The 26595-nt window shown below is 46.2% G+C and overlaps 1 protein-coding gene across 1 annotated transcript in view; it reads left to right on the top strand.

Moving 5' to 3' along the window:
- WDR17 (WD repeat domain 17) overlaps positions 1-26595 on the top strand; it is a 148783-nt gene that overhangs the window by 30640 nt on the left and 91548 nt on the right. The window contains 5 exon segments of the mRNA XM_075347191.1: positions 2003-2186; positions 2371-2601; positions 16506-16757; positions 18260-18382; positions 21434-21621. Coding sequence (XP_075203306.1) covers positions 2003-2186; positions 2371-2601; positions 16506-16757; positions 18260-18382; positions 21434-21621 — 978 coding nt within the window.

Here is a 26595-nt window from a genome sequence, read left to right as displayed (position 1 = left end):
CTCATCCTCCTTGGAGTTCAATCCAGTCATGAGAGAAAAAGGCAATAAATTCATTTATAGACGACTCATCAGTAACAAAAGTGGCCAGTTTTTGCTTTTATTTTATTCCCCCTGCCTCTTGAGTATTCTTGTTTTTGTTGTTTTTAAAACTGCCATACAATTCCAGAGATATGGAGCTTTCTTATTGAGAGCTAATTTCTATGGCCTTAACCAAGCCCCATATCTGTGGAACGATATGATAGATAAAAAAAATAAATCTAAATTTGGAACAGTCAGGAGAGCAGCAGAATTAAAATAAGATACAAACTGACCACTTTTGACCCTGTGACAGGTTGTCTTTAAGGGTAGAGTGACACTGGCGTATGACTCACACAAGTGCAATGTGAGAAAATCTCGCATTGCACTTGGCCCCATGTAAGACAATGCTGCAGCTCACATCTGCGACAATTTCCTCAGCCCTAATCGGACTGAGGAAAAACTCGTAGTATGCTGCGATTGTCTGTGATAGCCGTGTCCCTCACACCCATACAAGTCTATAGGTGCAAAACAAACATCGGACTCTACTTGAGTGTCATTCAAGTGCAGTGCGATGTATGCACAGGCTGACAATGGAGAAGAGGGAAAGATTAATCCCTCCCTCTCCTATGCAGCTGTGATCTGATCTCAGAAACAGACCACAGTCGCATGACACTCGGTTTATGCTCGCAGCAGAGTGGGAGCGGAGGGTCATTAGCATATCACATCCGATGGTCTCGCATCGGAAGCGATACACAAGTGTGACTCTGCCCTAACATGCAGTGAAGCTCTAAAGCCCCTATTTATCAAGACTACCATTTTGCCCACCAGTCTTGGCGAATGGTCTGAAAGGGACTCAACCACCAGGATTTTGCAATATGAGGTAAAGGCAGTGCCATAAAGTCAGTAAGATGCTGAATCCAGGCATACCTGTTGCCGAAAGATCCAATGCTTGGTTGCTGAAATATCTTTAATCAAAGATGAAGAAATGCACTGCACTTTGACTGACATGTGCATCAGGGGCGGGCCTTTGTGGGTCGGGTCCTCTGCGTATATTCTTTCTCCTGCGTCTTGTATACCATGCCTCCTTTTCTTTATTTAAATATTGTGCCACGTCGTCATTGCTGCTGCTGGCAGTGCATGCACATGTCTTCATTTAAATGGTGCCTGACTTTGTGCATGCACATACTGCGATCTCTGGCGTCATTTTATTGAAGACACGGTGGAGAAGACAATGAGCGGCATCGGCGCATGGGCAGATTTTTTTTTTCATCTGTTCATTCACCCCTGCTGCTCATAGTCTTCACCGCAGTGTCTTCAATAAAATGGAGCCGGAGATTGTGGTACGCGCATGTGCTGACTCCGGCGACATTTCAATAAAGACATAATTACTGTGGCAATGCGCATGCGCCATCAACAGCAGTAAATGGGGGCACAGAGTACAAGACGCAGGAGGGTGAATTTACACCGAGGACCTGGCACAAAGGCCCGCACCGCTGCACACATCAATCAAAGGTGCACTGCATTTCTGCAACTTTGATTAAAGATATTTCACCAACCAAGCATCTGATCTTTCAACAACAGGTATGGTTGGATAGAACATCCTAGTGCCAATATGCAACTGCCTTTACTTCTTATAGCAAAATCCTGGTGGTTGGTTCAGCTGCCCTGCGCAACCACAAGGAATACACTGCAGTGCATTTCTGTCCTAGTTTACACCTCTTTTGTAGTATCAATGATGATGAATTTGTTGGCATTGCTCCCTCCTGCTAAGTTCATAACATTTATAAAAAGCTGGTAGAAATGGCATAAAAACTGCAAAAATGTGTATTTCATTTCATGCAATTTTTCACCAGAATTTTGATACAGACTGTTTGATGAATGGGGGGGGGGGGGAGTCTTTCTCCCAAGACCTTCACCAAAAGCAAAAAAATAAGGTTATCCATTCGGCGGCTCTTCTTACTAATACTTTAATCTCTTCCACCAGCTTGATCACCGGTACAATGAATTTAAGCTTCGTGCAATCATGTCAGAACATAAAAAGACAATCACAGCCATCTCCTGGTGTCCCCACAACCCAGACATGTTTGCAAGTGCAAGTGCGGACAATTTAGTGATCATCTGGAACGTGGCAGAACAGAAAGTAGTTGCCAGACTAGACAGCACAAAAGGTAAGATGAGAAATGGTAACACGACTACATGTTATTCGGTAAATGGTAACATGTGAGACACCATATTCTCTCATTTTGACTAAAGTCTCTGTGTTCCGTGTATTTGTTAAAGTAATCAATTGATTTATTATATATATCCTTGGCATAATATGCTCTGATATGTTGTCTTAATTCACACACCTAGGAATGCCCGCTTCTCTGAGTTGGTGCTGGAATTCTGGGGATGCGGTGGCATTTGTATCACACAGGGGCCCCCTGTATATCTGGACCATCTCTGGACCTGACAGTGGTGTGGCCGTTCACAAGGAGGCACATAGCTTTCTGTCTGATATTTGTCTGTTCCGTTGGCATCCAAGAAAAAAAGGAAAAGTTGTATTTGGGCACACGGATGGAAGCTTGTCTATTTTTCAGCCAGGTAAAATGTACTTTTGAGACTAGAGAAGGTATCTTCTGAAAATGTAAAGCACTGTATCCATACTTTTAGAGTTCAATCACTCTACAAATGTTCAAAAGAAGTTCTGTGTTCATGAAAGCTTGATCATTGGCCATGGTTGTAAAATAGATCCAATAGACTATGACTGTACATATAGACTTGATATATGAGGTGGATATTTATGGATGTACACTCTCTATAAGTGCACCAACTATGTATGCCTGTTGAGATGAGCGTCTTTCAACTAAATGTGATCCATTTCACACTTAAAATAAGATCAGTCCTTTATTATCACTCTTCAACATAGTTTATAGGGTTAATCCCCTCAAACAAAAACTAAAAAAAAGTTATTCTCTGATTATTTGGGAAAACTTTCTGACTGCTAGGAGTCTGATCCTTGGGATACCCCGATTGAGGCTTGGAACTTCGAGGTTGAGGCTTTGGAGCTCTATTCTAAATTGAGCATGTTTGGCCTCCACTTCATACATTGTCTAAGGAACTGTTGAGTGCAGTGCGTGGCTATTTCCTGCAATCCTGTAGAAAATGAAAGGAGCAAAGGCCAAGCATTGAAGTCAGCCAGCTGTCATATGGAAAGGGAATAACTTGTTTTTGGGGGAAATAACTGTTTATGTGGGTGTCTCATCACATAAGATTCTGGTATATCTTGACAATTTCTCATAAATGTATGATAGATGTGAGTCCTATCTCTGCGACTTGCAGCTATGGTGGGCTCCTGAACCACATTTTACTTGGTGCCACAGACGCTGTGAGTGGACAGGTGGCCACACATGGGGTACTCTCCATTCATTTATTATCTGATGACAACTATGTTAATATCAAGAAGTTAGGCTATGACATCACCTGTATGGTTTTGGCCCAACTGTTGGAATCCACACCAATTCGTAGAGTGAAGGGGCCACAACTCTCGCTTAGGCAGAGAACTGCAGCACAGCCCCTTTATTCGCTTATAGATGGACAGGAGGGACATTGTACATGGACAAAGGCCATTTTCCTCAAGATTCGAAGATATCAGACCCACACTATTGTAAATTTTATGGCATGTCCTTGGAAATAATCTAGTTATTCCTGAAATAGGAAAAAAACTCTTATAAATGGGTCATATTAGACATAAATTTAGAAAAATAAAATCAGGGGGGAACCTTTGGGTACTCTTTCAACAAAAATGGTGACCCTTCAAAATGTCTAGGGGCCCACATGTACATTAAATAAAAGTCGTCTGAACCTGCTAATTTTGGTAGGATTGAAAGACCATCTGATGTGTATGAGGCCTCCCATCTGTCACCCGACATATTAGGATGGAGGAGGTCAGGATCGGACGGATAGAATGCAATCACCTGATCCTTTTTTGTTTGGTGGGGAGATGGCTCTCATACAGCACAGGAGGTCACGACTCATCTGATTGCTCCTGTGTATGTGGATGTTAGGAGAGAGAACTGTCCGCCAAGAAATAGTGCGGCCAGCAGCTGATAGTGAGTATGGCCAGCTCACGTTTCTCTTTGTCTCCTCCAGTTCTTGACACTATTGGTACATTCATTTTGATAAGCAAATGTATTGTGCAAATAGGACATGCACCCATTTTTGAATGTTGAAGTATTTAGAAGAATTAGGGTACATGCCCATGATCAGGACTCATTACGTCCTGGACGCGGTGGGTCGTGACCTGCAGGGCCGCAAGTCTCCTCCGCAGGAGAGCACAGGAGACCTCAGCTGCCCATGCCCACGATCAGGGTTCAATGTGCTGTGGTCTCTCGCTTGTGTTCTTCCTACGGAGGACGCATGCAAATCTGCAGCAAATAATTGACAATTGTTTGCTGCGGTCTGGAAAGCCGCACCGCAGGTCAGTGTTTGCTGCGGAAAAAGCAAGCACAGTGGGCACGGGATTTCTAGAAATCCCTCCACTGTGCTTGTATTGTACAACGTAGCATTTTGGATGCAGCAAAAACACGCTACATCCAAAGCGCTGCAAACACTGATTGTGGGCACACACCCTTATTGTTTTTTGTAAAAATAGTCAATTTATTGACTTTCATTTTTTCTGCTGTGGAGGATTTTTTAATTTCTTCTTTTCACCAAAATGTGTAAAGAAAAGTATTTATCATAAAATCATGGCTTGATATTGTGACATTTTCTGATGATACACTACCAGATTCTTTCGTTGTGGAATAAATGACAACAGTGAAGCATTATTAGTTTATGTACAAAGTATATTGATCACTTTACCTGCAAAGAATTACATTGAAAATGTCACTGGTAGCAAATGTAAATGTAAATGTGTGTGTGTGTGTTTGTATATATATATATATATATATATATATATATATACACTAGAAGGTGGCCCGATTCTACGCATCAGGTATTCTAGAATTTACGTATTGTGTGGTTCATGTATGATTTTTGTTATATATATATATATATATATATATATATATATATATATATATATATATATATAGATGTTGTTGTGTGTAGTTACCAAGTGTTTGTGTAGGGCGCTGTACATGTTCTGGGTGTTGTCTGGTTGTCTGGGTGTGGCGGGGGGTGAGAGCGGTGTTGTTTGTGTGTTGCGTTGTTTGTGGAGCGCTGTGTGTCTGTAGCGTTGTGTGTGTGTGTTGCGCGGTTTGTGTGTGTGTGGTGTGTTTTGGGGGAGGTATGTTTTGTGCAATGTGTGTGTTGTGCGGTATGTGCGTATATTTGTGTGTGCATCGTTGTTTGTGTGTGGGTGTCTGTGTAGGGCAGTTGTTTGTGGTTCCCAGTGTGTGTGTGTGTGTGGTGTGTTGTGCAGTGCGCGCGCGCGTGTGTGTGTGTTGGGAGGAGGTGTGCACTCCCCATCGTGCTCCATCCCCTATGCTGCGCACTCCCCATCGTGCTACATCTCCCATCCTGCGCACTCCCAAACGTGCTCCATCCGCCATGCTGCGCACTCCCAAACGTGCTCCATCCGCCATGCTGCGCACTCCCAAACGTGCTCCATCCGCCATGCTGCGCACTCCCCATCGTGCTCCATCCCCCATGCTGCGCACTCCCAAACGTGCTCCATCCGCCACGCTGCGCACTCCCCATCGTGCTCCATCTCCCATGCTGCGCACTCCCAAACGTGCTCCATCCGCCATGCTGCGCACTCCCAAACGTGCTCCATCCACCATGCTGCGCACTCCCAAACGTGCTCCATCCGCCATACTCCGCACTCCCCATCGTGCTCCATCCCCCATGCAGCGCACTCCCCATCGTGCTCTATCCCCTATGCTGCGCACCCCCCATCATGCTCCATCTCCCATGCTGCGCACTGCCAAACGTGCTCCATCCGCTATGCTGCGCACTCCCAAACGTGGTCCATCCGCCATGCTGCGCACTCCCAAACGTGCTCCATCCGCCATGCTGCGCACTCCCAAACGTGCTCCATCCACCATGCTGCGCACTCCCAAACGTGCTCCATCCGCCATACTCCGCACTCCCCATCGTGCTCCATCCCCCATGCAGCGCACTCCCCATCGTGCTCTATCCCCTATGCTGCGCACCCCCCATCGTGCTCCATCTCCCATGCTGCGCACTCCCAAACGTGCTCCATCCGCCATGCTGCGCACTCCCAAACGTGGTCCATCCGCCATGCTGCGCACTCCCAAACGTGCTCCATCCGCCATACTCCGCACTCCCCATCGTGCTGCATCCCCCATGCTGCGCACTCCCAAACGTGCTCCATCCGCCATGCTGCGCACTCCCAAACGTGCTCCATTCGCCATGCAGCGCACTCCCAAACGTGCTCCATCCGCCATGCTGCGCACTCCCCATCGTGCTCCATCCCCCATGCTGCGCACTCCCAAACGTGCTCCATCCGCCATGCTGCGCACTCCCCATCGTGCTCCATCTCCCATGCTGCGCACTCCCAAACGTGCTCCATCTCCCATGCTGCGCACTCCCAAACGTGCTCCATCCCCCATGCAGCGCACTCCCCATCGTGCTCCATCCCCTATGCTGCGCACCCCCCATCGTGCTCCATCTCCCATGCTGCGCACTCCCAAATGTGCTCCATCCGCCATGCTGCGCACTCCCAAACGTGGTCCATCCGCCATGCTGCGCACTCCCAAACATGCTCCATCCGCCATACTCCGCACTCCCCATCGTGCTGCATCCCCCATGCTGCGCACTCCCAAACGTGCTCCATCCGCCATGCTGCGCACTCCCAAACGTGCTCCATCCGCCATGCTGCGCACTCCCAAACGTGCTCCATCCGCCATGCTGCGCACTCCCAAACGTGCTCCATCCGCCATGCTGCCCACTCCCAAACGTGCTCCATCCGCCATGCTGCGCCAGCATCAGCCTCTCTACCCGCAGCATCAGCCTCTCTGCCCGCAGCATCAGCCTCTCTCCTCCCAGCATCAGCCTCTCTGTCCCCAGCATCAGCCTCTCTGTCCCCAGCATCAGCCTCTCTGTCCCCAGCATCAGCCTCTCTGTCCCCAGCATCAGCCTCTCTCATCCCAGCATCAGCCTCTCTCATCCCAGCATCAGCCTCTCTCATCCCAGCATCAGCCTCTCTGTCCCCAGCATCAGCCTCTCTGTCCCCAGCATCAGCCTCTCTGTCCCCAGCATCAGCCTCTCTCATCCCAGCATCAGCCTCTCTCATCCCAGCATCAGCCTCTCTGTCCCCAGCATCAGCCTCTCTGTCCCCAGCATCAGCCTCTCTGTCCCCAGCATCAGCCTCTCTGTCCCCAGCATCAGCCTCTCTGTCCCCAGCATCAGCCTCTCTGTCCCCAGCATCAGCCTCTCTCATCCCAGCATCAGCCTCTCTCATCCCAGCATCAGCCTCTCCATCCCAGCCTTCCCCAGGATCAGCCTCTCTCCTCCCAGCCTCCTCCAGCACGCCATGCTCCTCTGCCGACACTCACACACCCGATTGCATACACTCACGCACACACACATTGACGATATTGCACATACGCGCTCATACTCACAACATCCGGAGATACCACATGCTTCTGGCCATGTGATCCTCCGACAGGTCCTGGAAGGTCACAACAGCACAGTATCGAGGCCGAGAAGCAAGCGATATCGCCGGATGCTGTGAGTGTGTGGATGCGATGTGATGTATGTGTGAGGTGTGTGTGAGAGTGAGTGTGAGCCGGTGTACACTGTTAACTATGATACACATCGGGTAACCAAGGGACCTTAGTTACCCGATGTGTATAATGGTTAACAGCGTTCACGGGCTCCGTGAAGATCCCAGCATCGCAAGGTTATGTCTGGCACTGCTGGGATCGTGACGGAGCCGGTGTAGAAGCAAGCGATATCCCAGGATGTTGTGAGTGTGTGGATGTGATGTGTGAGGTGTGTGTGAGAGTGAGTGTTATCTGATGTGTGTGTGTGTACTCACCTGGGAGTCGGAGCTACATGTCAGTTGGGCAAGAGCGAGCGTGCATTGCGTGAGGGGGGCGGGGCCTGCAGAGAGCCGGGGCGAGAGGCCAATCCGTGTGGGGGGGGGCGGGGCCATGGCGAGCCCAGCGGCCAATCAGCTTTGTGTCACCGTAAGGACACAATTTTGGAGCATGACAGACAGACAGACAGACAGAATAAGGCAATTATATATATATAGATATATATATATATATATGTGTGTATATACACAAACACACGCGCATACATATACATTTGCTAACAGTGACATTCTATGATAGATAATAGATATCTGTATAGATCTATCAATACTGTATATATATGTAAGTATATTATGTTTAGGGTTCTATTATTCTCTTTATAAATATCAACTAGGTAACTTGTGTTTTTTCTGCCTCAAACCAAAGCAATTGATAATACTATAATTTAGTGCATGGTCTATATACCTAATTAGTAACTCCTGCCGGTAAAACACTGGTAATTGTAGCTGTGCTGCACTTTTAATTATTGTTATTGCATTAACAGTGCAGAGATTGGAAAGTGTATTAAAGCTGTAATTGGCAGATAAATGCCTTCAATATACTTAATTTTACAGTTTATAAAAAACAACATCATGAAAAAAAAGTGTTTTTCTATGCACTATGTATCACTATATTTTTAAAGTATTTTTGGCTAAGGTTTTTCTAATTTCACCTAATATTTAAGAATTAAGACCCTGTCACACACAGAGATAAATCTGCGGCAGATCTGTGGTTGCAGTGAAATTGTGGACAATCAGTGCCAGGTTTGTGGCTGTGTACAAATGGAACAATATGTCCATGATTTCACTGCAACCACAGATCTGCCAAAGATTTATCTCTGTGTGTGACAGGGCCTTTAGAATCCCATCCCAAACCATCAAAAAATAACCAACAGAGTAACTGTCATTTTTATATTTTTTTTGTCTCATAAAATACTACACATGAAAATAAGAACCTTTGTAATATCTCTTATCAGACAAATCTTCATTCTCAATGTTCTCAGTGAATATAGACTTTCCCAATACTGAGATAGAAGCTGACAGTTGGTGCTCATGAGATTCTATGGAGGAGGGAGGAGCTAGGTGCAGGCACACACTTTAAATCAGGCTTTTATGATAACCTATGCCATATGTTTTCATCCCGGGTCAGGTCCATCAGTTTCATACAGGGCATATGCTGGCTGAGTTACATAGCCAGCATCTGCTTCTAACAGCAGTGACCAGAGCTAGCTTTCATAGCGGCTGTTTTTACAATTTAAAAACTGCAATCAGTTACTGACAGTGGCAATAAAATGGCTTGTTTGACAATCCCATCGGATGCTCCCCCATCCCCCATGGTGTTACCATGCAATTATGTTGCCTGCTGAAGGCCCCCGGAGCTGCAGTCTTAAGGCTGCTTTAAACACAGCGACATCGCTAGCGATGTCGCTCATGAAAGCACCCGCCCCCATCGTTTGTGCATCACGGGCAAATCGCTGCCCGTGGCGCACAATATCACTAGGACCCGTCACACGGAGTTACCTTCCTAGCGACGTCGCTGTGGCCTGCGAACAACCTCCTTTCTAAAGGGGGCGGTTCGTGCGGCATCACAGCGACATCACACGCCCGGCGTCCAATAGAAGCGGAGGGGCGGAGAGCAGCCGAATGAAAGTCACGCCCACCTCGTTGCCGGCAAGACGCAGGTACGTTGCTGTTCGTCGTTCCCGGGGTGTCACACGTAGCAATGTGTGCTGCCTCAGGAATGACGAACAACCTGTGTCCTGCAACAGCAATGGTTTTGTGGAAATGAATGACGTGTCAACGATCAACGATAAGGTGAGCATTTTTGATCGTTAGCGATCGCTCGTACATGTCACACGCAACAACGTCGTTGCGTGTGACATGTACGAGCGATCGCTAACGAATTCCGTGACCCCAACGACATCTTGTTAGTGATGTCGTTGCGTGTAAAGGGGGCTTTAGCCCCTTAACGACCGCCGATACGCCTTTTAACGGCGACAAATTAGGGTACTTCTTCCGATCCGCCGCTTTTTAACGGCGGTCGGAAAAAAGGGTCTAGCGCCCCCCAGAGTCAGAAAATTTCCGGGGTCTCAGCTGCCGGGGGTAGCAGAGACCCTGGAGATCATGATTCTGGCCGGTTTTTCCGGTCCCCGCTCACCTGATGACCGGTATACACCGTATACCGATGATCAGGTTACAGTAAATGACCGCGCCGGTAAAAAATCATTTATCTCCCATCTGGCATAAACAAACATGTCAGATGGGAGATAAATCTAATCCCCCGGTCCTCTCCGGTCCCCCGGTGTCGCCAAAGTGTCCCCCCACCCCCCCTTCCTCCCGAAAATCCAACATGGCGCCGCACATACCGGCGCGCACAGCAGCGCGCCGGCCGCATTTCCCCTTTCCTATGGTTTCTGTCGCATGTGCTATGACACATACGACAGAAACCTTCTCCCCAGGCCCTGCCAGGTCACCCCCTATTCCCACCCCGGTGTTCCCCGGTGTCCCCCGTACCTGTCAGCTCTGATCCCCCGCGGCCCCCTCCTCCTACACAGTGCACGCCGGTTACACTGCAGAGCGCGGCTGTCAGCTTCCTGTGTCAGAGACGCTGGCTGCTGCTGCTGCTGCTGCTGCACGGAGTCTGCAGCTGTGACCCGGGGAGAGTGGGTGCAAATTCTTTGCACCCACTCTCCTCAAATGGAGGGTCTGCACTCCTAGAAAATGGGGGACACGTTCCCTGAACGTGCCCCCCATATTCTAGAAGGTCAAGAATCGCCGCGGGACTTTCACAATGGATTACAGCAGGGACCCGATTTTTTTTTTTTCTTCAATAAATTGGCCAAAAGAGGGAATGTTTTTGGGGAGTGTTTTTTCAAATAAATTTTTTTTTGTTGTCAACTTTTTTTTTATTACTGTCAATTAGTTATGTCTGGTATCAAATAGACGCCGTGACATCACTAATTGCTGGGCTTGATGCCAGGTGACATTACACATCTGGTATCAACCCCATTTATTACCCCGTTTGCCACCGCACCAGGGCGCGGGATGAGCTGGGGCGAAGCGCCAGGATTGGCGCATCTAATGGATGCGCCACTTCTGGGGCAGTTGCGGCCTGCTATTTTTAGGCTGGGAAGAGTCCAATAACCATGGCTCTTCCCACCCTGAGAATACCAGACCCCAGCTGTCAGCTTCACCTTGGCTGGTGATCTAATTCGGGGGGACCCTATGTTTTTTGTTTTTTTTTTTAATTATTTATTTATTTATAAATAATTAAAAAAAAACAGCTTGGGGAGCCCTCCAAATTGATCACCAGCCAAGGTGAAGCTGTCAGCTGTGGTTTGCAGGCTACTGCTGTCTGCTTTACCCTAGCTGGCTATCAAAAATAGGGGGGACCCCACGTCATTTATTTTAATTATTTTTTTTCTTTTTGGGCTAAATACAAGGCTAGGCACCCTTTAGTGCCACATGAAAGGCACTAAAGGGCGCCAGCTTAGAACATGCAGGGGGTGGGACGTTATATATGTTTGACATCTATCCATTCATCCTTTGTAGCATTTTAGGCTATGTGCCCACAATCAGGGTTTGCAGCGTTTTAGGCGCAGAGTGTTTTCCCTGCATCCATAACGCTGCGTTGTGCAGTAGAAGCACAGTGGAAGGATTTTTAGAAATCCCATGCACACTGTGCTTCTTTTCTCCGCAGCATAAACCGACCTGTGGCGCAGCTTCCCGAGCCTCAGCATGTCAATTTATGCTGCGGAGACAAGAGTGCTCTCTGCAGGTAGAATAGAGCTAAAGTCCACAGCAGCCTGAACCCAAATCGTGGGCATGGGCAGCTGCGTTCTCCCATGGACAACACTCACATCTCTGCAGGAAGGCTGGCACTGTGTACTAGACGCCGTGTCGCTGGATCATGGCCACATAGCCTAAGGCTATGTGCGCACGTTGCGTACTAGCCCTGCAGAAATTTCTGCAGCGATCTGAAGAGCACACGTGTGCTTCAAATCGCTGCAGAAAATGTCCGTAGAGAAAAAAAAAAAGCCGATTCCATGCACTCTGCCTGCAACTCCTGCCATAGACAGAGCAGGAGCTGCCAGCAAAGCGCACGGAAGAAGTGACATGTCACTTCTTAGAACGCAGCGCTTCGGGCAGCAGCCGAAGCGCTGCGCTCCAAGACGCCACGTGCGCACGGCCCTTCACAATCTCCATTGACTGTGCAGGGGACGCAGGACGCATGCAGTTACGCTGCGCTACAAAGCGCAGCGTAACGGCATGTATTTACGCAACGTGCGCATATAGCCTAACAGTGAGAAATTTGTTGCACAGCAACATTTTTGTGAAGTACCTGTGGATTCAAAATGCTTACTATACTCCTGAATAAAATCCTTGAGGGGTCCAGTTTCCAAAATGGAGTCACTTGTGGGGGATTTCTAATGTATAGGTACCCAAGAGGCCCTGCTAATGTGACAGGGTGCGCGCAATTTATTTCAACTTTTCCAAAATTCAAATGGTGCTCCTTCCATTCCAAGCCCTCCCATTAATCCAAACAGAGGTTTTTGGCCACATGTGGGGTATCCCTGCGCTTACAAGAAATTGGATAACAACCTGTGGGGTCCATGATTTGTTGTTGCCTCTTGAAAAAGTGAGGAATGTGATGCTAAAGAAACATTTTTGTGAAAAAAATGAAAATTTTCAATATGGCAACCTAAGCTTATCAAATTCTGTGAAGTATTCGTGGATTCAAAATGCTCAATATACACCTAGATAAAAGCCTTGAGGTGTCTTGTTTCTAGAATGGGGTCACTTGTGGGGGACCTCCACTGTTTAGGCACTTTAGGGGCTTTCCAAATGCGACATAGCGTCCACTAATTATTCCAGCCAAATGTTCAGTCAATTGGCCCTTTTTCCCTTCCGAGCCCTGCTGTGCACCCAAACAGTTGATTTCCACCACACATAAGGTATCAGCATACTCAGGAGAAATTGCACAATAAATTTTATGCTCCTTTTTTTTCCTTTTAGGCTGGACTCACACGAGCGTATGGCATCCGATGCGAGAGCATCGGATGCGATATGCTAATGTCCCCTGGCTCAGGCTCTGTTGCGAGCGTGAGCCGGGTGTCATGCGACTGTAACCCGATCTTGCGATCGGGTCACAGCTGTGAAGCTGAGTGCAGGCGCTGCGGAGGAGAGGGAGGGGTTAATCCTCCCATCTCCTCCACTGTCAGCCTGTGCGTATATCGCACTGCACTGGGATAACATCCGAGTGCAGTCCGATGTATCTCTCGCATCCATTCACTTGAATGGGTGCGAGAGATACGGCGGTAGCAGCAAAACGCAGCATGCTGCCGCTTTTCTCGCATCCAGAATCTGGATGCGAGAAAAGCTGACCAACAGCTCAACCTCATTGCCTAACATTGGTCAGAGTGCAATGCGAGAATTTCTCGCATTGCACTCGTCCGATTTTCACGCTCGTGTGAGCGTACCCTTACTCTTGTTAAAAAAAAAGCTATCTGGTTGAAGTAACAATTTTGTGGTAAAAATGTATTTTTTTTATTTTCACAGCTCAACATTATAAACTTCTGTGAAGCACCTGGGGGTTCAGAGTACTCACCAAATATCTAGATAAATTCCTTGAGGGGTCTATTTTCCAGAATGGGGTCACTTGTGGGGGACCTCCACTGCTTAGGCACCTCAGGGGCTCTCCTAATGCAACATGGTGTCCGCTATTGATTCCAGCCAATTTTGCAGTCAAATTGCACTCCTTCTCTTCCAAGACCTGCCGTGTGCCCAAACAGTTGATTTCCACCACATATAAGATATCACCAAACTCAGGAGAAATTGCACAATAAATTTCATGGTGATTTTTTTCCTGTTACCCTTGTGAAAAAAAGCTACCTGGTTGAAGTAACAATTTAGAGGTAAAATTTTATTTTTTTATTTTCATGGCTCAACGTTATACACTTCTGTGAAGCACCTGGGGGTTCAGGGTACTCACCAAACATCTAGATAAATTCCTTGAGAGGCCTAGTTTCCAATATGGGGTCACTTGCGGTGTTTTTTTGCTGTTTACGTACCTTAGGGGTCCTCCAAATGCGACATGGTGCCCGCAATCTTTTCAGCCAAATTTCCTTTCCAAAATTCAAATATTGCTCCTTTCGTTCCAAACCCTCCCATTTGTCCATACAAAGGTTTTAGACCACATGTGAGGTATCACCGCGCTCATAAAAAAGTGGGTAACAAACATTTGGGTCAAATTTTTGGAATTGCCTCTTGAAAAAGTGAGAGAATTGATGCTAAAGCAACATTTTTGAGAAAATAATGACAATTTTCAATATGACAACGTAACGTTATCAAAATCTGTGAAGTACCTGTGGGTTCAAAATGCTCACTATACCTCTCGATAGAAGCCTTAAGGGGTCTAGTTTCCAAAATGGGGTCACTTGAGGGGGGTTCCTGCTGTTTAGGTACCTTAGGGGATCTGTAAATGCAACATGGTGCCCGCAATCTGTTTCAGCCAACTTTGCTTTCCAAAATTCAAATATTGCTCCTTTCATTCCAAGCCCTCCCATTTACCCAAACAAAGGTTTCTGACCACATGTGGGGTATCAGCGCGCTCATAAGAAAGTGGGTAACAAAGTGTGAGGTCCAATTTTTGGTGTTACCTCTTGAAAAAGTAAGAAAATTAGTGCTAAAGCAACATTTTTAGGTAAAATGTTAATTTTTATTTTTTTTCATTCCACATTACTGTAGTTCCCGTGAAGCACCTGAAGGGTTAATAAACTTCTTGGATGTGGTTTTGAGTACCTTGAGGGGTGCAGGTTTTAGAATTGTGTCACTTTTGGGTATTTTCTGTCACCTAGGCCTCTCAAAGTCACTTCAAATGGGATGTGGTCCCTAAAAAAATGGTTTTGTAAATTTTGTTGAAAAAATGGGAAATTGCTGATGAACTTTGAACCCTTCTAACTTCCTAACCCCAAAAAATGTTGTTTCAAAAATTGCGTTGATCTAAAGTAGACAAGTGGGAAATGTTATTTATTAACTATTTTGTGTGACATAACTCTCTGGTTTATGGGCATAAAAATTAAAAGTTTGAAAATTGCACAATTTTTAATTTTTTTGTCAAATTTCAGATTTTTTCACAAATAAAATAAAAAAATATCATCCTAAATTTACCTCTAATACGAAGCCCAATATGTCACGAAAAAACAATCTCAGAATCACCAGGATCCATTGAAGCGTTCCAGAGTTATAACCTTATAAAGTGACACTGGTCAAAATTGCAAAAAATGGCCTGGGCATTAAGTACAAAACTGGCTTCGTCCTTAAGGGGTTAGTCATATGAAGCTCTCCCTATGGCTTCATAGGAGAACATCAGGTATAGTATAGCAGTTTATAGGGTGTTGTAAAAATAGTAAAACAAATGTAGAGAAGTTTAAATCATTCCCCTTTTCCCAGATCAAAAACTAAGAATTACAAAAAATAACCAGATTTGGAATCATTGCGGCCATAAAGGGCGATGTCCGAAACTAAAAACAGTGCAGTAAACGACAACAGGAAAACAAACACCAAAATGACATCTTTGCATTTGATACTCCCAAAGATGCTATAAAAAGTAATCAAAACAGCATATGTACCCCAAAATGATGACTAGAGTTCAGATACAGACAAATGGTTGTTTTTTTTTTTTTTTAGAAAGCTGTTTTTTAAATTTGCTATCACCTTGATTGTACTGACCTGCAGAATAATATTACTAGTTTATTTTTACTACATACAAACATAGGAAAACTGTGGTTTTTGTCACTCATTTACAATACCTCACTTAGAATGTTTTTCTTACATACATTATATGGTGAATTGATCGGCGTCATTCAAAACTACAACTTGTCCCACAAAAAAAATAAAAGCTATTTAAAAAAATTATTTTTTTTCTGGTGATACATTTGCTTTAAACATATAGGTCCTACATGTAGTGATGGCATATACATGCTATCTCAGGATGACACCCCTTGGCTATCTCTCTGTACGGATCCGCCATATTGACCTGCATTTTCCAGCAGGAATCACAGAGGAGCGGTGTAATACAAAATTCTACCACAAAATAGTCTAAAATTGTTCTTTTATAGAAATTGCAAGTAATTATACATCGTACATGTCAGAAGAATGTGAAGATCCTGTTCAATGTAATTAAAACCAATTCTGTTGACCTCTTGTAGGCCACGTGCACACACTGAGTATTTGGTGAGTTTTTACCTCAAATAGTGCAACAATCAGAGGAAAAGTAGAATAGAAACACGGCCACCATTTCTGTATTTTTTACCTACTCCTGGTTTTGGCTTATAAATACTGAGGTAAAAAAAAACTCACCGAATACTCAACGTGTGCTCGTGGCCTTACTGTCAGACCACATTTACAATCCCATTTGGGTCTGCGTGTCTTAGTGTTCCCTTTTTTACCGCTTTTCAAGGTTGTAAGAGTCAAAAACACGTTTTAAGACCTGAGTCCCTGGAAGGAACAGATGAAGAAGATCCAGTTACAGCATTAGAATGGGATCCACTTTCCACAGATTACCTGCTGGTCGCCAATCTCCACAATGGGATCCGATTAGTTGACTCGGAGTCTCTATCCTGCATCACCACATTCAGCTTTCCCAGTGCGGCTGCGTCCGTCCAGTGCTTGGCCTGGGTTCCCACCGCACCAGGCATGTTCATAACAGGAGGTACGTTTTTTAGAAACAGATTTCAGTTTATGAAATGAATTTTATTCATTTCTCTGTCACTGTGTACCTGATGACACACTAATGACACACTGACGGCATCCTGATGATACCCTGATGACATACTGAAGGCACACTAATGACACCCTGATGACACCCCGACAGCACACTGATGACACCCTGATGGCACACTGATGGCACCCTGACGGTACACTGATGGCACACTGACGACACCCTGATGGCACACTAATGACACCCTAAAGAAACTGAAGACACCCTGATGGCACACTGAAGACACCCTAATGGCACACTGATGACACCCTGATGGCACACTGATAACACCCTAATGGCACACTGATGGCACCCTAATGACACCCTGACACACTGATGACACCCTGATGGAAAACACTGATCACACCAATACCGGACCTTTTCATGTACGTATTTTATGCGCACATCTGAAGGAGGCTTTATTCTGATTACTTTGTAATCAAAGCACAAGATTTTTATCTAGGTGGATTTATAGACCCTACACCTCTCTGTTGTTAGAGCATTCTATGGGTGGCTACGTTTTTCTTTACTCTAATTTCCCCAGAAATATGTTGCTTATTATTTTGTAACATTTTAAGGTTTTACTTCAGGCTGCAGTGGATAAATAAAATCTGTTGCCATCTATAAACCGTTGATCATCACTTGCTGCTTTAATTAATTGACAATCAGACATATAGACTACCTGCAGCTTCTTTATAGGCCGGAGTCTTGCGAGTGCCTTGCGTGTATCTCGCGCGAGTATCTCATTGAATCACCTGGCACGGCCGCATGCTCTCCTGACAGGAGCAGGTAGATTGCATGTATCTCTATGCAGCTGAGACGCTCCTGTCCGGAGAGTGTGCAGCCATGCCGGGTGATTCAGTGAGATACTCGTGCGAGTTACACGCAAGGCACTCGCAAGTGTGACTCAGGCCATAGCTGGAGTTTAGCATGAGAAACTGATTTCCTAATAATAGGTATAAAGAGGAACATGCATCTGTTTTGTAATCATTTTATTTTAATTACAACCTCAGTAATGGAACAAGTGAAAGGATATATCCAGGACTTTTATTTATTTATTCATTCATTTACTTTAAATGCGCCCAATCACTAACTAACTAGACCTTCAATAAGACGTGTCTGCAGAACAGACCTTGTGTGACAGAAAGACATTATGGTGGCACAACCCCGACTGCCTGTTCCCGTCTTTTTTTTTTTCCAGCCAATACTGCCATGTTTACCATAATCTTGTATTATGAATTATAATAAATGTACTTATTTCACCAGAAAAGCAATAATTGAATGTCAGTTGTCATTAACCCTTCCTGCTGATACGATATAAAACAGTGTACATTGGAACGTTACAATATTCATGATTGTGCCGCATTCGTTACTAACATTTCCAAAGTTCTCTCCTATGTGCTGTGTCTGATATGTGCGAGGACTGAGATATAAAAGTGTGCCAATGTGCTCAGATTCCCAGGTCGGTGTGTTACGGGTATGGAATGTCTCTAAGACAACTCCTATAGATAACTTTAAATTGAAGAAAACTGGCTTCCACGCATTACATGTCCTCAACTCCCCTCCGAAGAAGAAAAGTGAGTACAGAAAGAATCTGTCTCTGATTGTTTCTAGAACATTCCTTATTGAATGCATTGTATTATCCGGTAGAGGTGAAACGAGTAAAGACTAACTGTAGCAGCAGATTATTGTATAACCAAAATATGTGACTTACATGGAGCAATGCCTGCAAGTAAGAACAAAAAATCAGCGCTGACCAACAGCATAGCTCGCTGATCGGCGCTACTTTAGCTGCATTATCGAGGAATCATTTACACTGTCTGGGGCCGAACCACCATTAATATTTTGCTTGCATTCAGCTTCATTATTTCATCATATTCCTGATTACACGGGGTGCGATGTGCTGCCGACAAACACCGATATTAGAGGAACTTGTCATCTGATTAATGCACTCAAACCACGGGCAGCATGACCGAGAGCATGGTTGAATGATTGCAGCCCGGTATTGTTTTCTCCAAATTGCTCTGGCACTTCCGAGAAAATAAGCTTTAAAGATTCGGTGATAGAGGCAATTAAGAGGTCTCTTTTTATGTACACGCAAGGTAGAGACCTGCCAGTCTCCTGGAGCGGTGCTGGGAAGAGCCGGCCAAGGGCAGTGCCAGATTAGTCTGGTCTCGGCCTATGGTTCCCAGATCTTTACAGTTTATTTTATTTCTTATTCACATAGTTTGCTTTGCATTTCAGAGTCAAATACACCTGGCTGCAATTGTGCAACCATGATCTGATTCATGCTGCTCTGGGATTGGACAGCGTGCATCAGATAACCAGTATCCAAAAAAAACAAAAATGTACTAAAGGGTACATAACATGTAGGGGGGTTGGGATATTATACAGTGTGTCCACCATATCCTGTCCACCGCCATTAACTTAAGAACGGCGGCAACTATAGGCATAGAAGTAATGTCTAGGTATAGTAAAGTATCCATGCGCTACGCAATGAAACCACCTATTGTGCCACCTGGTGGAAAACAACGGAGTTAGCATTTTTATCTGGAAAACGGAATGAGATAAAGAAAAAAAGTGAATTACAAAGTTGTAGGGTATCATCAATTCAATTCGAATCAACACCTTGCATACAGAAATGCTATGATCAGAAAGTGTAAAACTCACAAGGCTGCTACGTGAAGCGATACCTCATGGAGACCTTCCTACAAGTCATTGGCTATGGTGACTGTGTGGAGTGGCCTCCACGCTCACCTGACCTGACCCCATTGGACTTCTTTCTGTGAGGTCACATCAAACAGCAGGTGTATGCGACCCCTCCACCAACATTGCAGGACCTACGACGACGTATCACAGATGCTTGTGCAAACGTGTCACCTCCCATATTGCACAATGTGCAGCAAGATACAATATGCTGTCTAGAGTCCAGATGTGCATTGCAGCTGATGGTGGCCACTTTGAGCATCAAAGTTAAATGAGCGCCATATGCGTGACCAGCATTCAATGTTTTGGGGGGGTCATTGGTTTCATATCATAGCATTTCTGTATGCAAGGTGTCAATTCGTATTGAATTGATGATGCCCTACAATTTTTTAATTCACTTTTTTTCTCTATCTCGTTCCATTTTCAAGATAAAAATGCTAACTCTGTTGTTTTCCATCAGGTGGCGCTATAGGTGGTTTCATTGCGTAGCGCATGGCTACTTTACTATACCTAGACACCACTTTTATGCCTATAGCTGCCGCCATTCTCAAGTTAATGGCGGTGGACAGGATATGGGTGGACACACTGTATAGTTGCAGGATACCTATCTATCTATCATCATCATCTATCTATATGTTTAGATTTGATTGCCTTATTATTTCTGACAACTAGCAAAAATGTACATAGAGCATTCTGATGTTAAAAACACATTGTATACGGATGTTAGGAGAGAAAAAAAAATCGCACACTCACATAGCACTCACATGTCATATGCAATAACATACGCATGACACTTGTCCCAGTTTTCGAGATGAGTATCAGAGCGATTATTTATACACTAGTGGGAGCGAGGCCTAAAACTGACACACCGATCAAACATTAATTAAAATCTGATCAAAAACACTGAGGAGAATCGTTCAATTATTCATGCATGCATAAAAACCCCTCTATTTGTGGCCTTTCAAACTTACATTCTTTTCAAAGGAAAAAAACATCTGCTATCCCCTTCTAACTGGTCCATTGTGAAGCATAGCTGTGATTTCCACTCTCCTTATTTGTGAGAATGACTACCAAGTGATCATGCCTGAGCCCCTTTCCTAGCTGTTGAGTATTGCACAGATCTCTGGAGGCTAATGACAATGGTGCTCGATAGATTTTGTCAGTGTATATAGTAGTATCATTAGTGTGTAATGTATCTACAATACTATTATATCACTTCCCAAATTCTTATGCACTAAAAGAGAATTTCTGATAAGTGATATAGGTATTAAGCATGAATGAATCATTCAACAGTTTCACTTAACTTTTCTTCAAATATTACTGTAGTCTTAATTTGGCTTCAAAAGACACGCATGATACTCCGAGGTCTCCTCGGACTGTATCAAGCCTCTATCAAACTCTTTGTATAGACAAAGTGACCTCCAGATATAAGGCTATGAGTAAATGGATGGTAAGTGCTCTTCACGGCTGTGCTGTCACACACTATCTGTACAATTTGTTCAGTGTTTTATGACTTTCTTTCAGTATTTATATTGCTAAGTTGTGAGCTGTGACGTCCTCTCACTATCCAGATTTTCCTCAAAATGGCTGCTGCATTCCCTGCCTCTGCTTTTATACAGGCTGTTATGATATAGTGGAGTTGCTCCAGATAGGCTGTGCTGTACCATGTGATGTGATGGCTGCAAAGTAATGTGATGAAACCCGCGTGGTCATGTTGTCATTATGAGCGTTCTCTTAATGCTACAATCTTCTGCAATGTGTAAAATGTTATCAGGCATTTTATGTTAAATACATTCTGCAAACTGTTCAAATTCACTCATCTCTAATAAGAATAACTATTGCTTTTGAATCTCCATCAATACAATTTACAGATATTGTACTATTATGTTATACTGACATAAATGCTGTTTTTTTCTTATGAGCATTTTTAGCACAATCCCCTACGAAAAACCATTACATATCATCCACCAGTGAGGCTGTACCTCCTCCCACTCTAACACAGAACCAAGCCTTCTCATTACCTCCGGGTCACGCCGTCTGTTGCTTCATGGATGGAGGAGTGGGGCTTTATGATATGGGTGCCAAGAAATGGGATTTCCTAAGGGATCTGGTATGTATCACCCCATCATTCTCCATCATTAATAATCCATTAACACCAGCTGCAAAATCCCGAATCAGATTAATAGTTTTCTGTGGAGATGTCAGAAAATACAGAGTTCTTTATATATCTAATATATAAAGCTGAATGTGTGTATATGTGTATGTATGTACTAGAAGGTGGCCCGATTCTACGCATCGGGTATTCTAGAATTTACGTATTGTGTAGTTAATGTATGATTTTTGTTAAATATATATATATATATATATATATAGATGTTGTGTGTAGTTACCAAGTGTTTGTGTAGGGCGCTGTACATGTTCTGGGTGTTGTCTGGGTGTGGCTTGGGGTGAGAGCGGTGTTGTTTGTGTGTTGCGTTGTGTGTGTTGCGTTGTTTGTGGAGCGCTGTGTGTCTGTAGCGTTGTGTGTGTGTGTTGCGCGGTTTGTGTGGGTGTGGGGTGTGTGTGTGTTTTGGTGGGAGGTATGTTTTGTGCAATGTGTGTGTTGTGCGGTATGTGCGTATATTTGTGTGTGCCGCGGTGTTTGTGTGTTGGGTGTTGTGTGTGTGCGGCGTTGTCTGTGTGTGTGGGTGTCTGTGTAGGGCGGTGTTTGTGGTTCCCAGTGTGTGTGTGGTGTGTTCTGCAGTGCGTGTGTGGCGGTGTGTGAGTGTGTTTTGGGGGGAGGTGTGTACCCCCCATCGTGCTCCATCCCCCATGCTGCGCACCCCCCATCGTGCTCCATCCCCCATGCTGCGCACCCCCCATCGTGCTCCATCCCCCATGCTGCGCACCCCCCATCGTGCTCCATCCCCCATGCTGCGCACCCCCCATCGTGCTCCATCCCCCATGCTGCGCACTCCCCATCGTGCTCCAGCCCCCATGCTGCGCACTCCCCATCGTGCTCCATCCCCCATGCTGCGCATTCCCCATCGTGCTCCATCCCCCATGCTGCGCACTCCCAAACGTGCTCCATCCCCATGCTGCGCACTCCCCATTGTGCTCCATCCCCCATGCTGTGCACTCCCCATCGTGCTCCATCCCGGGTGCTGCGCATTCCCCATCGTGCTCCATCCCCCATGCTGCGCACTCCCAAAGTGCTCCATCCCCCATGCTGCGCACTCCCAAACATGCTTCACCCCCCATGCTGCGCACTCCCCATCGTGCTCCATCCCCCATGCTGCGCATTCCCCATCGTGCTCCATCCCCCATGCTGCGCACTCCCAAACGTGCTCCATCCCCCATGCTGCGCACTCCCAAACGTGCTCCATCCCCCATGCTGCGCACTCCCAAACGTGCTCCATCTTCCATGCTGCGCATTCCCCATCGTGCTCCATCCCCATACACGCACACACCCGATCGCATACACACACATTGACGATATTGCACATACGCGCTCACACTCACAACATCCGGAGATACCACATGCTTCTGGCCATGTGATCTTCTGGCAGGTCCTGGAAGGTCACTGCACGCACAGTATCGCCGCCGAGAAGCAAACGATATCACTGGAAGTTGTGAGTGTGTGGATGCGATCTGATGTGTGTGTGAGGTGTGTGTGAGAGTGAGTGTGATCTGATGTGTGTGTGTGTGTCTGTTGTTATGTGTGTGCGTGTGTGTGTGTTCCGCCGCTGCAGGACCTTGATGCGCTCACCTGGGAGCCGGTGTACGCTGGTAACCATGCTACACAATATTACTCGATGTGTACCATGGTTACCAGCGTACCCCGCCCCCCGCTCGCACGGGAGCCCACACCAGCGTACGCCGGCAACCCCAGCAATGCGAGGGTATGTGTCGGCTGGGTTGCCGGCGTACGCTGATGTGGGCTCCCGGGGGTACAGCACTCACCTGGGAGTCGGGGCTCCGTGTCGGGGCTCCATGTCGGTGCGGGGGGCGGGGCCAGAGCGAGCGTGCAATGTGTGAGGGGGCGGGGCGTGGCCGAGTTGCCAATGCGTGCAGGGGGCCGGGGCGAGAGGCCAATCCGTGTGAGGGGGCGGAGCCTTGGCAAGCGGCCAATCCGTGCGGGTAGGCGGAGCCGAGGCGAGCGGCCAATCCGTGCGGGGGGGGCGGAGGTGAGGCGAGCGGTCAATGAGACGCTTGTCGCAGTAAGGACAGAATTTTGGAGCAAGACAGACAGACAGAATAAGGCAATTATATATATAGATGTATGTATGTGTGTGTATGTCCGGGATTGGCATCTGCACCGTCGCAGCTACAGCCACAAAATTTTGCACACTCACACGTCTGGACCCCGAGAGCGTCATAGGCTATGTTGTAAGGCGAAATTTATTATAATCGCCAATGCAAGAAGGGTAAAAACAAATTCAAAGCACAAACATCCCCGAGATGCCTAGAGTCTGTGAACACACAGACATGTTTCGGACATTGTGTCCTTTCTCGATGCATGTAACTTTTCAACTAGCCTAGGCATCTTATAAACTAATCCATGGTGAATTCATTTACTCAATACAAGATCACCGAATGGTATGAATATCAGACATGATATGAATTATTTTTATAACTAATTATTTGGATATTAATTGTTTGATAACATTTGAAATATTATATGAGTATAATGGTGATCCCATGTGTGAGTGGCAGCTATTTAGTGGGTGGAACAGATTTCCTACCTCCATTCTCAATGCAGGTGAGAAGTGGTTGCAATTAGTTTATAAGACGCCTTGGCTAGTTGAAAAGTTAGGGCTGCTTCTCACTTGCGAGTTTCTCGCAGTAGAGCAATGCGAGAAAATCTCGCATTGGAATCGGACACATGTTAGTCAATGATTCAGCTTGCATTTGCGATTTTTTTCTCAGTCCAAATCGGACCGAGAAAAAAATCGCAGCATGCTGCTTTTTTGAGAGTTTCTACTGCGAGTCTCTCCAATGCAAGTCTATGGGAGCGTGTAAATAATCGGATGTCACGGGACGGCACTCACACCATCCTAGTGTCATCCGATTTTCTACATACATTTCTCGCATGTTTCCTAAAAAACTGGAAACGAGTGATGTCTCACAATGTCTGTCAATCACTATTCTCTGTCAGTCGGTCTCTCCCTCTCGGTCTCTATTCTCTCTCTGTCGGTCCGTCACTATCTCTGTCCCTCTCTCACAGTCTGTCGGTCATTTTCCCCTCCTCTCTCATACTCACCGTTCCCCGATCCCCGGCGCGGCGCTGCACGGCATTCACACTGCTGTGGCGGCTTTTACTATTTTGAAAAAGCCGTCCGCTCATTAAACAATCTCGTATTCCCTGCTTTCCCCGCCCACCGGCGCCTATGATTGGTTGCAGTGAGACAGTCCCCCACGCTGATTGACAGCTGTCTCACTGCAACCAATCACAGCAGCCGGTGGGCGGGTCTATACTGTGCAGTGAAATAAATAATTAAATAATTAAAAAAATCGGCGTGCGGTCCCCCCAATTTTAATACCAGCCAGATAAAGCCATACGGCTGAAGGCTGGTATTCTCAGGATGGGGAGCTCCACATTATGGGAAGCCCCCCAGCCTAACAATATCAGTCAGCAGCCGCCCAGAATTGCCGCATACATTAGATGCGACAGTTCTAGGACAGTACCCGGCTCTTCCCGATTTACCCTGGTGCGTTGGCAAATCGGGGTAATAAGGAGTTAATGCCCATAGCTGCCACTAAATCCTAGATTAATCATGTCAGGCGTCTCCACGAGACACCTTCCATGATTAATCTGTAAGTTACAGTAAATAAACACACATACACCTGAAAAAATCATTTATTAGAAATAAAAAACACTAACAAATTCCCTGATACACCAATTTAATAAGCCCCAAAAACCTTCCATGTCCGGCGTAATCCATGGACCTCCAGCGTCGCATCCAGCTCTGCTGCATGAAGGTGACCGGAGCTGCAGAAGACACCGCCGCTCCTGTCAGCTCCACGCAGCAACTGAGGTTAGTAGCGCGATCAGCTGAGCTGTCACTGAGGTTAATCGCGGCCACCGCTGGATCCAGTGGAGGCCACCGGGTGACCTCAGTGACAGCTCAGCTGATCGCGCTACTCACCTCAGTTGCTGCGTGGAGCTGACAGGAGCGGCGGTGTCTTCTGCAGATCCGGTCACCTCCATGCAGCAGAGCTGGAAGCGACGCTGGAGGTCCGTGGATTACGCCGGACATGGAGGGCTTTTTGGGGCTTATTAAATTGGTGAACCAGGGAATTTGTTAATGTTTTTTATTTCTAATAAATTATTTTTTCGGGTGTGTGTGTTTATTTACTCTAACCTACAGATTAATCATGGAAGGTATCTCGTGGAGACGCCTGACATGATTAATCTAGGATTTAGTGGCAGCTATGGGCTGCTATTAACTCCTTATTACCCCGATTTACCAACGCACCAGGGTAAATCGGGAAGAGCCGGGTACTGTCCCAGAACTGTCGCATCTAATGTATGCGGCAATTCTGGGTGGCTGCTGACTGATATTGTTAGGCTGGGGGGGCTCCCCATAACGTGGAGCTCCCCATCCTGAGAATACCAGCCTTCAGCCGTATGGCTTTATCTGGCTGGTATTAAAATGGGGGGGACCGCACGCCGTTTTTTTTTAATTATTTATTTCACTGCACAGTATAGACCCGCCCACCGGCTGCTGTGATTGGGTGCAGTGAGACAGCTGTCACTCAGCGTGGGGGCGTGTCTCACTGCAACCAATCATAGGCGCCTGTGGGCGGGGAAAGCAGGGAATATGAGATCGTTTAATGAGCGGCCGGCTTTTTCAAAATAGTAAAAGCCGCCGGAGCAGTGTGAATGCCGTGCAGTGCCGCGCCGGGGATCGGGGATCGGTGAGTATGAGAGAGGGCTGCTAATTCAGTCACTCAGGGGATTAGCGGTCACCGGTGAGTCCTTCACGGGTGACCGCTAATCAGGACGCGGCACAGACAGAGCCGCAGCATGACAATGAAGTCGGGTGAAGTTCACCCGAGTTCATTCTGATCGTGCGGCTCTGTCTGTGTCTGCTGTCATCTG

This window comes from Anomaloglossus baeobatrachus, chromosome 1, assembly GCF_048569485.1.
Source record: "Anomaloglossus baeobatrachus isolate aAnoBae1 chromosome 1, aAnoBae1.hap1, whole genome shotgun sequence".
Taxonomy (NCBI): Eukaryota; Metazoa; Chordata; class Amphibia; order Anura; family Aromobatidae; genus Anomaloglossus; species Anomaloglossus baeobatrachus.
This window is presented reverse-complemented; position numbering and strand designations above follow the sequence as displayed.